Genomic DNA, 17,905 nt, shown 5'->3' on the forward strand with positions numbered 1-17,905 from the left:
GGGGGGGGCGGGGAAATGAGGAAACTGGAGAAATCTGAGTTCATCCCTTGTGGTTGGAGGGTTCCTAGGCGGAAGATGAGGCAAGATTTAGGATGCATAGAATGGGGAAGGAAACTGCAGGGGATGGGCACAATTGAATATGGAGTTTATTCAAGGCACAACTACTGCATGTCCTTGATAAGCATGTACCTATCAGGCAGGGAGGAAGTGGTCAAGCGAGGGAACCCTGGTTTACTAAACATGTTGAATCTCTTGTCAAGAGGAAGGCAGAGGCTTAGTTAGGGCACTTGAGAGTTACAAGTTAGCCAGGAAAGACCTAAAGAGAGAGCTAAGAACAACCAGGAGGGGACATGAGAAGTCATTGTCAGATAGGATCAAGGAAAACCCTAAAGCTTTCTATGGTTGTATCAGTAATAAAAGAATTACTGGAAAAAGATGAGGGCCAATCAAGAATAATAATGGGAAGTTGTGCGTGGAGTCCGAGGAGATAGAGGAAGCGCTAAATGAATATTTTTTGTCAGTATTCACATTGTAAAAAGACAATGTTGTCAAGGACAACACAGAGATACAGGCTACTAGACTAGGCTGAATTGAGGTTCAAAAGGAGGAGGTGTTGTCAATCCTGGAAAGTGTGAAAATAGATAAGTCCCTGGGCTGGATGAGATTTATCCTGGGATTCTCTGGAAACCAGGGAGGAGATTGCAGAGCATTTGTCTTTGATCTTTACGTCATTATTGTGTACAGGAATAGTGTCAGAAGCAATAGAAAAGGTTATAAGAGATAGGATTTGTAATCATCTAGAGAGGAATAAGTTGATTAGGGATAGTCAACACAGTTTTGTGAAGGGTTGTCCGTGCCTCACAAACCTCACCAAGTTCTTTGAGAAGACGACTAAGCAGGTGGATGAGGGTAAAGTTGTTGATGTGGTGCATTGGGATTTCAGTAAGGTATTTGATAAGGTTCCCCATAGTAGGCTGTTGCACAAAACACAGAGGCATGGGATTGAAGGTGATTTAGTGGTTTGGATCAGAAATTGGGTAGCTGAAAGAAGACAGAGGGTGGTGGTTGATGAGAAATATTCATCCTGGAGTTCACTTACTAGTGGTGTACCACAAGGATTTGGGGGCCACTGATGTTGGTCATTTTTATAAATGACTTGGATGAGGGTTTAGAAGGATGGGTTAGTAAATTTGCAGATGACATGAAGGTCGGTGGAGTTGTAGACAGGACAGAAGGATGTTGTATGTTACAGAGGGACATAGATAAGCTACAGAGCTGGGCTGAGAGGTGGCAAATGGAGTTTAATGCAGAAAAGTGTGAGGTGATTCACTTTGGAAGGAGCAACAGGAATAAACAGTATTGGGCTAATGGTACGATTCTTGGTAGTGTAGAGGAGCAGAGAGATCACGGTTGATAGGGCTGTTAAAAGCTAACACACCTTATGCCTTCTTATTGGTAGATGGATTGAGTTTCAGAGTCATGAGGTCATGTCGCAGCTGTACAGAACTCTGGTGCAGCCGCACCTGGAGTATTGTGTACAGTTCTGGTCGCTGCATTATAGGAAGGATGTGGAAGCTTTGGAAAGGATTCAGAGGAGATTTACTAGGATGTTGCCTGGTATGGAAGGAAGTCTTATGAGGAAAGGCTGAGGGACAGGAGGCTGTTTTCGTTAGAGAGAAGAAGGTTAAGAGGTGACTTAATTGAGACATATAAGATAATCAGAGGGTTAGACAGAGTGGACAATGAGAGCATTTTTCCTTGGATGGTGATGGCTTGCACAAGGGAACATAGCTTTAAATTGAGGGGTGATAGATATTGGACCGATGTCAGAGATAGTTTCTTTGCTCAGAGAGTAGCAGCAGCATGGAATGCTCTGCCTGCAACAGTCGTAGACTCGCAAAGTTTAAGGGCATTTAAATGGTCATTGGATAAACATATGGATGAAAATGGAATAGTGTAGGTTAGATGGGCTTCAGATTGTTGCACTGACCTGCGGAACCATTGAGGGCCAAAGGGCCTGTATTGCGCTGCTATGTTCTATGCCCATATGGTAGGGAGGGGAAAAGGCTAAATTAAATGTGTTTTGCTGTGTGAAGCCAAACAAATAATATTTGATATTTAACCTAAGAAAATATTTGAAACTAATTCTATTCACAAAGTCACCAAATTTTGAATTGGAAACTCCTATACCAGTTCGTAACCTACAAAGTTTGAAATATTGAATATCAACTGTTGTCAGTTCAGGTCTTTTTCCATGGTACCACCTTGGAAACAAATTATGAGAGATTTGTTCACCAATAATTATGAAAATCTTATTTATAGATTTCAAGTTACAGCGTCTAATAATGTATATGTATGCATGCTTTGATTAGCATTTGTGCTACCATATCTACCAGAAGGAAACAAAATGTATTGCTAATGCAGAAGAATTGTTAGTGCGTAATTGCAACACCTAGTAAAGGACTTAGTGAGAATGGAAAAGCAACACCAAAAAATGAAAACATAGCCAATAAAACCGACAGAATAGCAGGTGCTAGAAATCAGAAACAAAAACAGAAGTTGGTGGAAAAGCTCAGCAGGTCTGGCAACATTTGTGAAAAGATCAGAGTTATTGTTCCGGGTCCTGTGACCCTTCCTCAGAACTGGTAAGCTTTTCCAACAACTTCTGTTTTTGTTTCTGATGAAAAAGTAGGCCTTCAGAACACTGCACAGACAGTACTAACTAATAGCTTATTATGGGAAATTCAATTCCAAATCTTTTGCTCCTTCTACGTATCATACTTGTGCTGAAGCCAAGTCAGCATGCCCTTCTACTAGTGAATAAAAAAAATTTGCAACAGAAACTACTGCAGCCATTTTGTATGTGAGAAAGCTTGGAAAGCATAGACTTCAGGTGTAATCGTTATCTGTATTCCTGGCTTTAACTTTGGTTGTGATTTCGCCGTTGGGATTTTGATGATGTCACCGGAATTCCAGTGATGGGGACGAAGCCAACGGTGAGCAAATTCTTTCTTTGGACATGAGCCAGAGCAATGCTCTGAAATCCTCAGTAGTGAGTGCTAGATTGACAGGTGGAGGGAATGGAGATTTTAGCAAATGATTCACAGCGATTTCTCCTCCAGTACAAGCTCAGGTTTTCCTCTCTACAGTTTTTGAATGTGTTCTTATTTCTTTTTTTTATGTCCCTTAGATCTCCACTGATTGAGAGTCAGTGCAACAGATGAGAGTACAGACTTTCATCTTCTGTGGAATAGCCTTAGAATAACATTTTGACAACTCGAACAGTTAATATACAAGAACACATCGCAACAGCAGATTTAAAAGTGATATGGCTAACATTTTCTTAGAGCTCCGGTACCTCAAAATTTAATCTATACCTCTGGAACCCAAATCTTATTTGACAAATTTTCTTTCTGGTTCCTCTCAATAGATCACCAAATTTTACCTCATTCAACTCACTTTCCTTACTTTCCAGCTTTGACTTTTCCATGTTTCAGAAGATGTTTTGTTATTTCATGGACATTCTCATTCCATTCCCTCATTTTACTTCCTGCAGCTAGATCTTGTACTGTTCAAAATCAATGTTTCCTAGGAAATGGTGCATTTGGTTCAATATTTCTATAAATCTAATTACTTCTATTTTTATAAATCATTTAAACTATATAATTAATGGCAAAATCTAATAAAAATATTATTTTCGCAAAATAAATTAGATTTGCAAGTGCCTAATGTATTTGGAGACATCTGGAAATGGACAGCAAACATTTCTGACAACTGTTATACTTCCCATACTTTCACCTATGGGGTCACCATGGATGTATCAGTATTCTCTACCTGTCAGAAAATCAAGACATCACAAGTGAATTGGCAGTGCTGCATTCTGTTGGAATTTACATATATGGGTTCAGACTGGTTGGGAAAGGCTAGGATGAAACTGGTCTTTTGCATGTGATACTTTGACTTTAATTGAAGTCAGTGATTCATACAAGATTATTTTCTTCACTAACTGAAATCCACTTAACTAATCATCTGAAAGTGAATCAAACGTTTAGCTTTACTGCAGAATTTAGAAAAGAGAATTCTATCAGAGAGACCAACTTCTTACTATAAGGTATTTTAGCTTCATCTCCACGCACAAGATAACTGTTCAGTTGTATTAATATCAATATATTATCTGGAAACCTGGAAATTGCTGACAGAGGTGAATAAGGAAGCTTTTACGGATCATCCTTTAGTCTATTGTGATGGGATATTGTTTATTATATATAAGCTAATTTTACATATGTATTGAAATTAAAGGTATTGAAGTGAAAACTTTATCTATGCAATAAGCATTTGTTCATCATTTGCTGAACGTGAGTGCTTTGAGTTGTTAACAAAGTCTGTATGACTATTCTTCTGGGCTTCGAATTGCCATTAGCTGCTGTAATTTGGCTATATTATGGTTCACCTTCTCAAGTGCACAAATTGCAAATCATGTACCATTTCAGCCCCTGTTTCTGCCAAGATCACTCCCAATTCATCAGTGGTACATCTTGGAGGAACAGCACATTCCTGCTGCATTACAATGGGACCAACATCGAACCTAAAAGTACAAAATATCAAAGTCACCCACAGAACTACCAACAGACATGAATGTATTCACTTTAGCACCTCATTGAATATCACGTTGCTTGCATGTGACAGCTCTTAGTTAATCAGCTAGGAGTAGGTATATTCTGGCACATTCAACAGATTGTGGTGATGCCCAAAATGTCACCCATCAGCTGTACAGCAGCGTGTTGAATTTCCCCTCCTTCAAAAAAACCTGTCAAAATAATTTTCAAAGGAGAGACATATTGGGCTCAGAACATTAACTGCGTACCTTTCTCCACAAACACTGCCTGAGCTGCTGAGTTTCTTCAACAGTTTCTATTTTCATTACAGTTGAATTAAGACAGGGCTTCACTGGACTGTCGGATCTTAGGACCTTAGAGAAAGAATCCTGTGCAGAAGAGCTGCCAACCAATCAAAAGCCAGCAACACAGTATTGCTACTGGTGGAGCAGTGGCTAATCCTGATACTACACCTACCTGAGGGCCAGGATCAGGTCAGAGATGAGTGGTGACGAGAGTCGGTTAAGTGGAAGGCAGTCTGTCAGCAAGGTCAGTGGAATGGCTGTCAATGGATAAACTGCAATCACAAAGCCAGTCCATTTGATCAGATACCAAATGCATCTGAACAAACACCTTCCTCCCTGCTAGCCACCTCAACAGGATTTCAGATTATCCCTACAGTGAGTCCCCATACACAGCTGAACACCAGCAATGGCAGGATGTGACTTTTGAGATGGCACGGAATGGCAATCAGCGCTGGTGCTGACAAGACTGGAAATTGTTTATTGTTGAAAGATAATGTTCACAGCTGAGGACTGATCTGATGCCCAGCATCACAATCATCCACAAGAATCTTCATGGCTGGAGACTTTCCCTTAAGATTAAATAAATAAAGTACACTGTCCACAATAAAACACATGATTTGATCTGAGGAAGAAGCTCACTGGGTAAAAAACAGCATTTCTAATTTAACACCAAGGTGGATTGAAATCTCAAATATGCAAATACATTTTCATGTAACAAGACATTTACAGCAGAGGTTCAAGTTAGGTTGTGTCACTTATTAGCAAACTGTTATTTATATAATCTTTCTGAATTGAACTGCATAAAAATGAAAAACAAAAAGGGACAGAAGAAAACCATCTGCCAAAATCGTGGAAAGGTACAGAAAGACTGACATTAAAGCAAAGAGACCATTTTTGAAATTATGCTGAGACAGCTGGGCTACAGCACAGCATGAAGGACATGGACACATTTAGCCATTACTTAGCGTTAACATATGCATTTATAACTTAAATGTTGAGGTACAAAAAGTGAAACTACACATTCACAGTTTTCTCCTATTTTCAAGGAGCAATATGAAGGTTTGAATAAAGATTTACCTGTTTGGGAGCCACATAACCCCCCACAGAAACAAATCAGCAGTTTATTGAACTACGCTGTAACTTCTATTATACCTGTGTTTAGGCATAACATACACAGTGACATATAATCTTCAGTATATTACAGTGATCATCTCAGTGACTACAACAGAGTAAAAGTAAACATAAGAAATTGCGAAAGGCTATTGACCACTATGCCTGTTTGGTCATTCAATACATGTTCAACAGATCTAAATGTGGTCTTAACTCAATTTTCCTATTGCTTGGACTGACTGTATTCCTTTTGCAAGAGTGTTTTAAATCTTTAATTTATGCAAATCTAATTGAACTATATTTAGTTTGCAGTTGGCATTAAAATGTACTCGACAGTCTAAATTCATGTAGTTGCAAACTTGGAACATCTTTATTTTCAAGGGTTCCACTGAAAGAGCAACCAATTAAAAAACAGCTAAAATCGGATCCTTCACCAATTCAGATGGGCCTTTTATTTTGGGCCTGTGTTGATATGAGTACCCAACTTAGTGCAATTTAGCACTCGAGAGTGTGACTTATGCTCTATGCTCCAAAACGCAGTTACATCCTTTAGTTGAGGTCATTCGAACTTATTCTGAGATCAAGGACAGGAAGAAGGTTATAGGTGAAACAAGTATGGGAACGCAAGGGGCAACTCTCAAGGAGAAATGTCTTTGATTTTATCCAACAGTTGCATGGTTATTGCAAGTAGTGTGGATAAGAACAGAGACTACGGGGAGAATGAGCTAACTGACTATGAGAGCATGATCCATCAAATTGGGGAGGGGGGGGGGGGGGAAGAAATAGGATCATAGTTGTTGAGGGATCAGTATAATTAGGGGGGATAAATACTATTCTCTATAGCTGTAAGCACAAACCCCAAAGGCTGTGTTGTCTGCCAGTGTGAAGAACATCTCATCAGGCTTGGTGAGGAACTTGGTGAGGTGGAAGGGATTCAGTTGTCATCACTCACATTGGAACCAACGACACTGAAGAACTAAAAAGAAGACTTTGCTTTATGATTTTGAACAGTTAGCACTAAACTAAAAAGCAGAATCACCATGGTTACATTATAGATTAACAACCAGGTGGAAGGAACTGAGGACTTTGTCGCAAAGTTTGCAGGTGACACAAAGATAGCTGAAGGGACAGATAGTGTTGAGGAAACAGGGAGGCTGCAGAGGACTTGAATAAGCTAGGACAGGGCACAAAGAAGTGGCAGATGAAATACAATGTGAGAAAATGTGGAGTTATGCATTTTGATAGGAAGAATAGAGGCAGACTATTTTCTAACTGGGGAAAGGCTTCAGAAATCTGAAGCGCAAAGGAACTTAGGAGTCCCAGTTCAGGATTCTCTTATGGTTATTTTGCAGGTTCAGTTAGCAGTTAGGAAGGCAAATGTAATGGTAGCTTTTATTTTGAGAGGGCTCAGCAGGGATGTACTGCTGAGACTGTGTGAGGTTCTGGTCAGACTGTACTTGAAATGTTGGGAGCATTAGACCTTATCAAAGGAAGGAACCTATGGGAGCCCAGAGAAAGGTTACAAGAATGATTCAAGGATGAAGGGCTTGTCAAAGGGGAAGGAGTTGAGGAAACTGGGTCCGCACTCAATGGAGTTTAGAAAGATGAAGGGGAGGTCTCATTGAAACCTATAGAATACTGAAGGGCCTAGATAAGGGGATAGTAATGTTTCCACTAGTAGATTAGATTCACTGCAGTGTGGAAACAGGCCCTTCGGCCCAACAAGTCCACACCGACTCTCGAAGAGCAACCCACCCAGACCCATTTCCCCTCTGACCAATGCACTTAACACTATGGGCAATTTAGCACGGCCAATTCCCCTAACCTACACATCTTTGGACTGCGGGAAGAAACCGGAGCACCCGGAGGAAAGCCACGCAGACACGGTGAGAATGTGCAAACTCCACACAGACAGTTGCCCAGGGCAGGAATTGAACCCGGGTCCCTGGCGCTGTGAGGCAGCAATGCTAACCACTGAGCCACCGTGCTGCACTATGCGATCTGAGGGCACAGTCTCAGAGTGAAGGGATGACCTTTTGGAACAGAGATGGGGAGGAATTTCTTCAGCCAGCAGGTGGTATATCTGTGGAATGCATTGCCTCACAAGGCTGTGGAGGCCAAGTCATTAAGAATTTTTATGACAAGGTTAGAAAACTTCTTGATTAAGGGTATTAAAAGTTACAGGGAGAAGGTAAAAGAATGAGATTGAGAAACATATCAGCCATGATAGAATGGCAGAGCAGAATCGGTGGCCGAATGGCCTAATTCTGCTCCTATATCTAATGGTAATGATCTCAGATAATCAGCTGTGCCATGGGCAAACTGGCATAGGGTAAGTAATGGGATCGAAACAAAACAAGGTAACTATATGCCAGTTAGCCGAAATTGGGAAAATGTGATTGTTGATTAAAGAGGATGGAATAGCAGAGCATTTATAAATATGTAACCTAAATCAAGCAGAGAAAACAGCTTCATATAGGGGAAATCATAACTGACAAATTTATTAGAATTCTTTGAGCAGGTAAAAAGATAAATAAGGGAAAACCAGGGGAGTAATCTGTTTGGATTTCCAAAAGTGTTTGAAAAAGTATTTCAAAGAAGGCTGCTTAATCAGATAAGTGCCCATGGTGTTAGGTGTAATATATTAGAATGGATAATAGATTGGATAACTATTGGAAAATAGAATTGGGATAATTGGGAACTTTCAAGCTGACAATCTGTAAATAGTGGAGTGCACAGGGATTATTTACAATATAGTTATTTACATTATCAATGTAGATAATGAGGGAAGTGAATGCATTATCACCAATTTTGTGGTGACCAAAAAAATAGTGAGAAGACAAATAGTGAGGATGACACAAACATTCCGTAAAAGATGTCGACAGGTTAAATGAGTGGGTAAAAACTTGGCAGATGGAATATAATGTTGAAAAATAAGGTTCTGCACTTTAGCAAAAAGAAGAGTTAAATATTCCTTAAATGGAGACTGCAGAAAGATATAGCACAGAGGATACGTGGATCCTCATGCATAGATCGCAAAAAGCTAGTATCCAAATTCAGCAAGTAATAGGGAAGCAAATGAAATGTTGGCCTTTATTTCAAAGGGAATGGAATATAAAAGTTGAGAGGTCTTGCTAAAACTGTACAAGGTACTAGTCAGATTACACCTAGAATACTGTGAACACTTTCAGACCACTTACGTAAGGAAAGATATACTGTCATTGGAGATTGTCCAGGCCAGATCTGTGAGGTTAGTGGCAAGGATGGAGAGAATATCTTATGAAGAGAGGTTGAGTAAACTGAGTTTGAACTCAACGAAGTTTAGAAGAATGACAGAAGCCTTTATCAAAATACATAAGATTCATAGGAGGCTTGACAGGGAGATGTGCAGAAGTGTTTACCCCTCGTGGGAGAGTCTTGGACCAGAGGGAATAATCTCAAAGCATGGGGTAACCAATTTGATAAATGAAGAGGATTTCTTTTTTTCTTTAAGTTGGTAGTGAATCTATGAAATTATTTGCCCCACAGGGCTGCTGAGGCTTGGTCACTAAGTATATTCAAGGTTGAGATAGAGAATTTTAATCCGTAAGGCAGCAAAGGGCTCTGGGTCAAAGGCAGGAAGGTGGAGTTAAGGATGATCAGGTCAGTCATGATCTCTTTGAATGAAGAAGGAGAGTCAAAAATTTGAATTGTCAACTTCTGCTGCTATATCTTATGAATATCATAACACTCAACTCTCTTGCGTATCAAATGCAGTCATTCAAAGCAGAAAAATTAAATAGATTCTCAGTGTTATTTGATAACATTACAGTTCAGTATATGTTACTTGCAGCTTCACAAGCCTGATACCTTGTTGGCCGGATCTGTATAATAGTCACCCCTGTCACCTGATCTCCATGAATCAGTGTGTGAAAAATTGGAGCAGGGCCTCTCCACCTAGGAAGGAGACTGGGATGTAGGTTCAATATTCCACTACACACAAAGAGAAAGATAGATTAAACAATGGACACAATCAAATTTGTGTATATCCTTATAAATTTAGGTTAAAGGACAGCGACAAAACATAGTGCAAGTGGAAGTGGAAGTCACAGAGGTGGTTGTGCAGGGGAACCAGGGTGAAGAAAGAGGTAGACACACCGACAGCAAGACAGTTAAACACAGACATTTCTGGTGGTCACAACACAGATTGCAAAACAGCTTTAGATCCAACCTATTAAGATCATATGGATAAGGCACAATAGGAGTCCGCTTAATTGCTCATTGACTGCCCCATCCTGTCCAACCACCTCACCCACTCCAACCTCTCACCCTCACAACACGCAGCCTCCATTCCAACCCCAATCTCACCATCAAACCCGCGGGGCGGAGGGAGGGCCTTCGTTTCTTCCTCTCACATTGTCCCAACCAGTACCCTTCCACCAATACCCTCATCCGCCTGGCTGAACTGGTCCTCAACCTCAACAACTTCTCCTTCCAATCCTCCCACTTCTTCCAAAGGGGTAGCCATGGTCACGCACTTGGGACCCAGCTATGCCTGCCTGTTGGTCGGATATATGGAACAGTCTATCTTCCGCAGTTACACCAATACCACCCCCAACCTGTTCCTCAGTTACATCGATGACTGTATTGGCTCCGCCTTGTGTTCCCACGAGGTGGTTGAATAGTTCAGCAACTTTACCAACACATTCCACCCCAACCTCAAATTCACCTGGACCATCTCGGCAACCTCCCTCCCCATCTTGGATGACCTACTAACCACAGACCAAAACTACAAGCCCACTGACTCCCACAGCTACCTAGACTACACCTCCTCTCAGCCTACCTCCTGTAAAAGCACCATCCTTTATTCCCAATTCCTCCACATCTGTTCCCAGATGGCTTCCTTCTTCCACAATCACATCTTCCCTTCCCATGTGGTTGACGATGCCCTCCAGTGCATCTCCTCCACTTTACACACCACTGCCCTTGAACACCACCCCTCCCAACACAACAAGGACAGAATGCCCCGGTCCTCACCTTCCACCCCACCAACCTCCACATACAATGCAACATCCTCTGCCACTTCCAAACGGACCCCACTACCAGACATATGTTTCCCTCTACACCCCATCATAGTTCTGTCTGCGACTTCTTCATCAGGTCCACACCCCCCACCAGCCCACACCTGGCACCTTTCCCTGCCACCGCAGGAACTGCAAAACCTGCACCCACACCACTCTCCTCACCTCCATCCAAGGCCCCAAAAGGGTCCTTCCACATCCATCAGAAATTCACCTGTACCTCTACCAATGTCATCTACTGCATCCGCTGCACCCGGTGTGGTCTCCTCTATATTTGGGAGACAGGACACCTTCTTGCGGATCATTTCAGAGAAGATCTCTGTGACACTCACACCCACCAATCCTGCTACCCCGTGGCTGAATACTTCAACTCCCCCTCCCACTCAGTCAAGGACATGTAGGTCCTGGGCCTCCTCCATCGCCAAACCGTTTATCACAATACACATGGAGGAGGAAAACCTCATATTCAGCCTTGGAACCCTGCAACCACACAGGATAAATGTGGATTTCAACAGCTTCCTCATTTCCTCTCACCCCATATTATCCCAGTCCCAAGCCTCCAACTTGGCACCACCCTCCAGACCCGTCCATCAGCGCCCCCCTCTGACCTATCACCTTCTCCCTCACCTTAATCCCAGCTACCTCCACCCAACCTACTCCCCTCCCATTTATCTCTCAGCCCTGACCCACAAGCCTCATTCCTGACGAAGGGCTTATACCTAAAATGTCGATTTTCCTGCTCCTGAGATGCTACCTGACCTGCTGTGCTTTACCAGCACCACACTCTCGACTCTGATCTCCAGCATCTGCAGTCCTCACTTTCTCCATTTAATTGCTCAAGTCTGCTCTGCCATTCAATAAGAACCTGGCTGGTCTGACTCTGGCCTGAGCTCCAAGTTTCCACCTAACCATGATAACCTTTGACAACCTTATTAGTCAAGAATCTGTCTACCTCAGTCTCAGAAATATTCAATGATCCTGTATTTACCACGTTCCTAGTGAAGATGCACCAAAGACTAATTGGAAAGAAACTGTCTTCATTTCCATCTAAAAATACAGCATCTTCCATTTAAAACTGTTCACTCATTCTAGTATCTCCCACAAAGAGAAAAATCCTTTCTTCACTGACCCTGTCAAGTTCCCTCAGAATCTTATAATTCTCTATCCTAGGTGTCAGACAAGAGAACCTTCTCTGAACTATTTCTAATGTTATAAAATAAAAGTATTATATATAAAAGTCTCCTCAACATTCTGTGTAACAGAAGCAAAATATCCCTCTTTTTATATTCCATTTGTATTGCAATTAAAACAACATTCTTTTTGCCTTCCTGATTGCTTGCTGAACGTCCATCCTAACTTTTGTGCTGCATGCACCAAGACACTCAGATCCCACAATTACTCTGAGTTTTGCATCTCTGAATAAGATGACATGTTTCTGTTCTTTCTGCCAAAATGGACAAGATCTGTTACGACACACAGTAAACTCTCCTGCTTAATTTAAAACCAGCAACGCAGAAAAGTTTTATCCTGTGCAGAAATCTGTGAAAATTCGAAAGGCCAAGAACTAGTTCAAGTAAAAATTAACTTTATTTCTTAAAGTATAACAGAGAATAATTAACTAACAATTATTTACAAGTCCTTACTCTAATCTATCTTTTCCCTTCCCTTCTATAATACTAGTCCAATAAATCTCAATTATGATCTACAAAACAAAACTTATCTCAAAGCCAGGCAGCTTTCGTTCTTCTCTATATTTCGGTCTTTTTTGGGATTCTGTTTCGCAGGTTACTGATCAATAAAGGTAGTTTCAAAGAGAGCTATTTTTCAGGTGGTCTTTTTAACATGCTGGTAGCTTGGCAGTTCTCCTCTTAACTACCCCAAAGCATTGGATTATGTCATTGGCTTTTAAGATTGTTGATATACTAAATTCAAACTGGATTGGAGTTTGATTTTTTGGGGGGGTATAATCTAAACTGATTAGCCTAATTTGAATCTGTTTTGTTGTTTCCAGGCAACCAGCTACCCTAGCTATCCCAGTAGCTGGAGCACATGTTACTTTTTTTTCAGAACACTTGGTGCTGTCACTGCTAGCTTTTAACTTTCTTAAAGTTACAGCATACCCACATCTTCATAACAATCTCATTTACGCACATTATACTCCATCTGTCAAACTTCTGCCTGCTCACTTTGTCTATTGTTAGAAGTCTCAATGATTTTTCATTATATTTAATTCTATTAACAATTTTGGTTTGGAGATGTGAACTGAAGATGACCTCCGGACTGCAAGCAGAAACTTGTGTTTAAATAAAAAAGGAACAAACAAGCTGTTGTTTGTTTGTGAGCCAGACCTGGACCTTAATTACTAGTTGGTTCTTGATTAAAGAATTCTACAGACTCTTCGACACCACATTAAATTTAATGTTTAACTAAAAGGCAGATATTTGGCCATTAACAAAGTCAGTACCTGGGAACTGCTGTCAGCAAGTTCAGGAGGGAACATGATGGTCAGAGGTAGTGGCTCGAGTGTTTGAACTGGATTTTGGACTGCATTTCTGGAAGGAGGAATTTGGTTGTTGGTACTTAGCATAAAAATTTGAAAGCTCCGTGCCTAACCTCCCATCATTAATTTCTATTCTTTGAATTTCTAGTAACCAAGTTAGCATCACAGAATCCCTATAGTGTGGAAACAGGTCCTTCGACCCTCTAAGGAGTTTTCCACCCAAAACTATTCCCCTGCCCTATTACTCTACATTTACCCCTGACTAATGCCCCTACACATCCCTAAACATTATAGACAATTTAGCATGGTTAATTCACCTAATCTGCACATCCATAAATTATTGGAAATGGCTAGTGTCAATTCAGTTAACCTGCTCATCTATAAATGAAGGAAAACAGAGCATGTGGAGGAAACCCATGCAAACACGGGGAAAATATGTAAACTTCACACAGACAGCTGCCCAAGGCTGGAAATAAACCTGGCTCCCTGGTGCCATGAGGCAGCAGTGCTAACCACTGAGCCACTATACATATTATTAAAATTTTCTCATAGAAATTGAACAAAATTGACATTAATCAATGTCTTCAGAAAATCAACCAAGAAGCATTCATACATTGCCCATGGATCAACACATCTTGAAAACCACTTAAGTAATTGAGAGTTTTGAAATTGTCTCTTTTATTAAAATTGATCTCTTAACTTTGTTTGTTTCCCTGTCTTTTCTGTGAATTGGGCCGAAAACAAAGTTTATTGAGTTTAAATCATACTTTAGATTACTTTGTTGTTTAATTTTGCTCTGCTAAAGATACTATATTGTTAATAAATTGGGCGGCACGGTGGCACAGTGGTTAGCACTGCTGCCTCACAGCGCCAGAGACCCGGGTTCAATTCCCGCCTCAGGCAACTGTCTGTGTGGAGTTTGCATATTTTCCCCATGTCTGCGTGGGTTTCCTCCGGGTGCTCCGATTTCCTCCCACAGTCCAAAAATGTGCAGGTTAGATGAATTGGCCAAGCTAAATTGCCCATAGTGTTATGTGAAGGGGTAAATGTAGGGAATTGGCATGGGTGGGTTGCTCTTCGGAGGGTCAGTGTGGACTTGTTGGGCCGAAGAGCTTGTTTCCACGCTGTAACCAATCTAATCTAAATTGTTCAGACTTTTGTTTCAGCTACAACCCTGCTGTTTAGAATCGATTATTCACAAAATCTGAGATTGGCTATTCAAACTAAAATGGATTTTAAAAAGTTCTAATTCTACAGTGTTGCAGTTGCAGAGGTAAGGAAGTTGATTTGATTTTGCTGAATGCGTCATAACATAAACTGCATTCCTTTGCTCATTTCCTCATGTCGCCTTCACACCAATGTGTGCGGTCTGTAAATTTAGCAACCACATTTTCAGTCCCTTCATTTTATTAATTGAGATATTTTGCATACAGCTGAAGTCCAAGCACTAATCCCCATGGCACTCCATTGGTCACATCTTCCACTTCACGTACAAGCTCTCATATGACATTGCCATTTCCAATAATTTATAGATGAGCATATTTCATAAAAACTCCATAATAAGTTAATTTTCCCGTTGTTTTGTTTTGGAGAATATAACTATTCCTTTCTTTGTTTGCTGAAAACGCTGCCTTGCATTTTCAATTACAAGGAAATATCAGTGAGAGAGCAAAGAGCTGGAGGGTGGATAAAAGGTGAAATTGTTTGCTAATGGAGGCAAGGGTGGACAGCACAAGAGATATAAATACAAAATCAAAGGAATCCAATCTAGTAAATTCAAATTCTGATTATATCGGTGTCTTATTACTAAGTCTCAAGTTACACATAGCTGAAAATGTGTTGCTGGAAAAGCGCAGCAGGTCAGGCAGCATCCTAGGAGCAGGAGAATCCTGAAGAAGGGCTCATGCCCGAAATGTCGATTCTCCTGCTCCTTGGATGCTGTCTGACTTGCTGCGCTTTTCCAGCAACTCATTTTCAGCTCTGATCTCCAGCATCTGCAGTCCTCACTTTCTCCTCAAGTTACACATAACAATATTCAGCTTGTTGATGTTGCCATTTGGAGAGTCTTTATTGTGACTGATCATGGTGTACAAGAAATAGTTACTCACTATGGGAATTGCTGTATGAGCGTGTCACTGAGTAGGTTCCCAAACGATACAATTATGCCAACGTCAAAATAATCATTTGATGCGAAGTAAGGCCAATCATGAACTGGAATCTGACTCATCAAGGCATACTTTCTCACAGGGAGTTCAGCAGATTTAATGGCAGGCAAAGTAACAACTTCCAGCTGTTCTACTAGCATCTTTCCAGTTTTCAAGAATCTACAGAAAAAGAAATCAATGCGTCTCAGTATTAATAAATCCAGTTCCTGAGACCAGATGCAGTACAGAAAGCAGCCTTCAAAAAGGAATAGGGAGTTAACGTGCAACACGCACACATATACATTTATGGGGTGAATTTGTACTTGCAGAGTTACATTGTACTTTGCTCAAAAACTGCATGAATTCATGTAAAACTCCTGTTATTTCACTTTTTAGATTAGAATCAATCATGGCATAGACGAGAACACAGGGGGCTAACACCTTCAACATATTGTCTAACACCAATTGTTACAGTTAACCTGAGAATGCAACTTTTAAAAAAAGTTTTGTGATTTACACATAAAAGAAGTGAAACTATCATGGTATTGGAACAGATGAAAGATTCGGCAGACAATCAAGGTATTTTTCAATGTATAATTTCAGTTACATCACACTGTAAACTTTTGCTATAAATTCCGTGCCTTACAATTGTGTACTCCACAACCACCTGATGAAGGAGCGTCGCTCCGAAAGCTAGTGCTTCCAATTAAACCTGTTGGACTATAACCTGGTGTTGTGTGATTTTTAACTTTGTACACCCTAGTCCAACGCCAGCATCTCCAAATCATGACTGTTATTTCTGATCATACCATCATCCAGCTCTTAAGATTCTCTGAACTCTAATCCTTCATCCTGTGTTTACCTGGACGGATGCAGTTTCTCCAATACTCGCTGAGCAAACTCGTCGGTTCCGAAGAAGAGAATCCTCCAAGGAGGCGCGGTTCGGACCTGCCGACGGCGGCACTCTTTCCCCGGGTGAGCTACCGTTCTTCCCGCGCAAAACAAACGATTCGCTATCTTCCCAATGCGAGGAAAAGTCCAGGCCAGGCTTAACGCTGGGCTCCACATACCCACGGCACAAAGACACCGAGACCGAGATCGAGATCAGACTCCGGCTCCGACACCACTGGGCGCCGCCATCTTTGCTACAGGTACATCTACTTTTCGGTCCTTTACTAATGTGCTTCCGTATTCGCCCTTAGCTGAAGACAAAGGTTCCGGGTAAATGCGGGTGAATTGTGCTGCAAAATTCCATGAACATTTCTGGAGGTTGGGCCTAGACCTACAGCATTAGGCTGAAAGGTGAGGAGACAATTTGTACTCTGCAAAAACCAAAATAAAAATAGAAAATACTCAGTAGGTTTGATGCCGTGATCCACGTGAATACCAAGTGCCTGTTTTAATAATGTATTTAATGAGATAATGTTGTAAAATCATATTATTGGGCAGATAATAAGGTTTCACTGAAGGGAAACTTTGAAATAATGCTTATATTTCAAAAATGTTACACGCAGATACAAAATGGGTAACTTGTAGATATATTTGGATTTTTAAAAGGCATTTGATAATGTGCCACAGAGAACATTTAAGGGACAGTGCTCAATGTATCATACCCAGAGACAGTAATACTTGGATGTGCTAGTCATACAAAACTTCTGTTGAAGTAAATTGCACCAGTATATATCATCTGCAAGTCTTTTCTAATTTTATCCTTTCTGAGTAAGGTGTAGGATATTGGGGGGAAATTGCAGTGGGTCAATTCAGAGTCAATCAATTAATACACAGCAGACCAGTGAGGCAAGAATTTCAATGGGGCGAGATAGACTAGAACCAAAAATTGTTAGGTAAAACAGTAGATGAGCAATGGTTAACTTGACAGACAAGATGGTTTGGGTGCAGTAAGACCATAAGACATAGGAGCGGAAGTAAGGCCATTCGGCCCATTGAGTCCACTCCGCCATTCAATCATGGCTGATGGGCATTTCAACTCCACTTACCCGCATTCTCCCCGTAGCCCATAATTCCTTGTGACATCAAGAATTTATCAATTTCTGCCTTGAAGACATTTAGCGTCCCAGCCTCCACTGCACTCTGTGGCAATGAATTCCACAGGCCCACCACTCTCTGGCTGAAGAAATGTCTCCGCATTTCTGTTCTGAATTTACCCCCTCTAATTCTAAGGCTGCGTCCA

At 41.0% G+C, this 17,905-nt stretch overlaps 1 protein-coding gene and 1 long non-coding RNA gene across 3 annotated transcripts in view; one reads left to right on the top strand and one right to left on the bottom strand.

The window, feature by feature from the left end:
- Nucleotides 1-16,874, bottom strand: part of mtfmt (mitochondrial methionyl-tRNA formyltransferase) — a 57,104-nt gene extending 40,230 nt beyond the window's left edge. For both annotated transcript variants that reach the window (XM_043674567.1, XM_043674566.1), the window contains exons 1-4: nt 16,577-16,874; nt 15,679-15,894; nt 9,860-9,982; nt 4,483-4,585 (exon numbers count right to left, since the gene is read on the bottom strand). In XM_043674567.1, coding sequence (XP_043530502.1) covers nt 4,483-4,585; nt 9,860-9,982; nt 15,679-15,894; nt 16,577-16,782 — 648 coding nt within the window. In that variant the 5' untranslated portion in view covers nt 16,783-16,874. The remainder of the gene's footprint in view (nt 1-4,482; nt 4,586-9,859; nt 9,983-15,678; nt 15,895-16,576) is intronic.
- Nucleotides 16,875-16,977: 103 nt separating this feature from the next.
- LOC122539577 overlaps nt 16,978-17,905 on the top strand; it is an 83,027-nt gene continuing 82,099 nt past the window's right edge. The window contains exon 1 of the long non-coding RNA XR_006309123.1: nt 16,978-17,016. This is a non-coding gene — a long non-coding RNA (uncharacterized LOC122539577). The remainder of the gene's footprint in view (nt 17,017-17,905) is intronic.

Source organism: Chiloscyllium plagiosum, chromosome 32, assembly GCF_004010195.1.
Source record: "Chiloscyllium plagiosum isolate BGI_BamShark_2017 chromosome 32, ASM401019v2, whole genome shotgun sequence".
In the NCBI taxonomy this organism is placed as follows: domain Eukaryota; kingdom Metazoa; phylum Chordata; class Chondrichthyes; order Orectolobiformes; family Hemiscylliidae; genus Chiloscyllium; species Chiloscyllium plagiosum.